The sequence below is a fragment of the Cebus imitator genome, unplaced genomic scaffold, assembly GCF_001604975.1.
Source record: "Cebus imitator isolate Cc_AM_T3 unplaced genomic scaffold, Cebus_imitator-1.0 Scaffold118, whole genome shotgun sequence".
Classification (NCBI taxonomy): domain Eukaryota; kingdom Metazoa; phylum Chordata; class Mammalia; order Primates; family Cebidae; genus Cebus; species Cebus imitator.
The window spans coordinates 1607695-1609500 of record NW_016107433.1 but is presented as its reverse complement, the minus strand read 5'-3'; the positions used below and the strand labels follow the sequence as shown (position 1 = coordinate 1609500).

Genomic DNA, 1806 nt, shown 5'->3' with positions numbered 1-1806 from the left:
TTTTTTGAGACGGAGTCTCGCTCTGTCGCCCAGGCTGGAGTACAGTAGAGCAATCTCAGCTCACTGCAATCTCTGCCTCCAGGGTTCAAGTGATTCTCCTGCCTCAGGCTCCTGAGTAGCTGGGACTACAGGTACCTGCCACCACACCCAGCTAATTGTATTTTTAGTAGAGGCAGGGTTTCACCATATTGATCAGGCTGGTCTTAAACTCCTGACCTCATGATCCACTCACCTACAGCTTCCCAAAGTGCTGGGATTATAGGCGTGAGCCACTGTGCCCAGCCTACAGCTTTCTTCTAAGTAGAGCCCCACAGGAACTACCAGAAGTGCAAACATGGGCCTACAAGCCAGGCTAGGGATAAATATTCTGGGTTGCCTCTGAAAAATGGACAAAATTTCCTGATTTCATTCACATCAAAACTTAAGAGTACTTGACCAGGAATGAGTAGGCTTTACATACTGATCAGCACCCAAACCATAGAATTCATAGCTATGGAACCTCTTTCTGCTTTGGTCTAATAAATCTAAGTAAACACTTGCCTTTCATTCAAGAATAAACTCATAAGCACAAGTGTAAGAGCCTCAATGTGGTTAAATTTAAAAAGCAGAGTCTTTTAGTCAAAGTGTAGTTCCAAAGATAATGAGTGGCCTACCAGAAAGTGCCCGCGCATACCCCCTTCCTCTGTAGCACATGCAAATCCAGCCACTACATGCAAATACCAGACTTGGGCACAAAAACAATGACACATTTCAATCAACACTCACCCTCTAGATTCTCCAGAAAGGAGCTGGACACAAGAGCACACTGTGGTTAGGCCATTTCTCTGCTGAACCTGATGGCTGGTGTTCCAAGTCAGATATAAACTGGTCTGTGTCAAAGAAGACAACATCACTACTGAATGGAACAAACCAGAGGGTGAATTTAATCTACTACAGTGCCCAGCCTTTTTTTTCTATAATCAAAAGGAATTTAATTGTCTTTTACTTGTCAATCACTGCATAAAATGGCTCTCCACATTTTATTAGATAATATAAATATTGGAGTTCAGATAGCTTAGGTACTAGATGATTTTTTAAAAACTCGAAGGGCACGCCGGGCGTGGTGGTTCACGCCTGTAATCCCAGCACTTTGGGAGGCTGAGGTGGGCGGATCACCTGAGGTCAGGAGTTCGAGACCAGCCTGACCAATATGGTGACATCCCATCTTTAAAAAAACAAAAAAAACCTCAAAGGGCAGGTATTTCCAGCTCTCTGGAATCCCCTCCCACATAGTGGGAGCTCTCTTTCCCCTCTTGGATTTCCCCTCTAGGGTCCCCTTCCACTCTCTCTCTCTCATGGAAGCCTGTCTTCCCCTCCTAAATTCCACCTCTCTCTCAATTTCCTTCCACTCAATGTGGAATCTGCTTTTCTCTCCTGGATTCCATCTTTCTGGATTCTCTCACTCAGTGTAAGAGTTAGCTGTTTCTTTCTCTCTCCTTCTCCTGTTTCTCTCTCTCTCTCTGGAAAAAAAAAAAACAAACAAACTCAAAGGGCAATAACTTTAAGAGTTACAATTACAGTTTTCAGCAGTTTTAAGGGATAAATTCAGCTTTAAATAAACTAGTTTTTATTACATTAGATCTATTAGTAGTTCCCAAATACTTGGCTAAGGGTACATCAGAATTATCTGGGTAAATGATAAAAATATAAATTCCTGAATGCTTTATAAAAATAAAAACTAGGCCGGGCGCGGTGGCTCAAGCCTGTAATCCCAGCACTTTGGGAGGCCGAGGCGGGTGGATCACGAGGTCAAGAGATCGAGACCAT

At 43.4% G+C, this 1806-nt stretch overlaps 1 protein-coding gene across 4 annotated transcripts in view; it reads right to left on the bottom strand.

Moving 5' to 3' along the window:
• NFATC3 (nuclear factor of activated T cells 3) overlaps positions 1–1806 on the bottom strand; it is a 163282-nt gene that overhangs the window by 14757 nt on the left and 146719 nt on the right. Inside the window, exon 10 of one of the 4 annotated variants that reach the window (XM_017539464.2) lies at positions 766–869. The exons of the other annotated variants lie outside the window; for them this stretch is intronic. Coding sequence (XP_017394953.1) covers positions 769–869 — 101 coding nt within the window. The 3' untranslated portion in view covers positions 766–768. The remainder of the gene's footprint in view (positions 1–765; positions 870–1806) is intronic. 4 annotated transcript variants of the gene reach the window in all.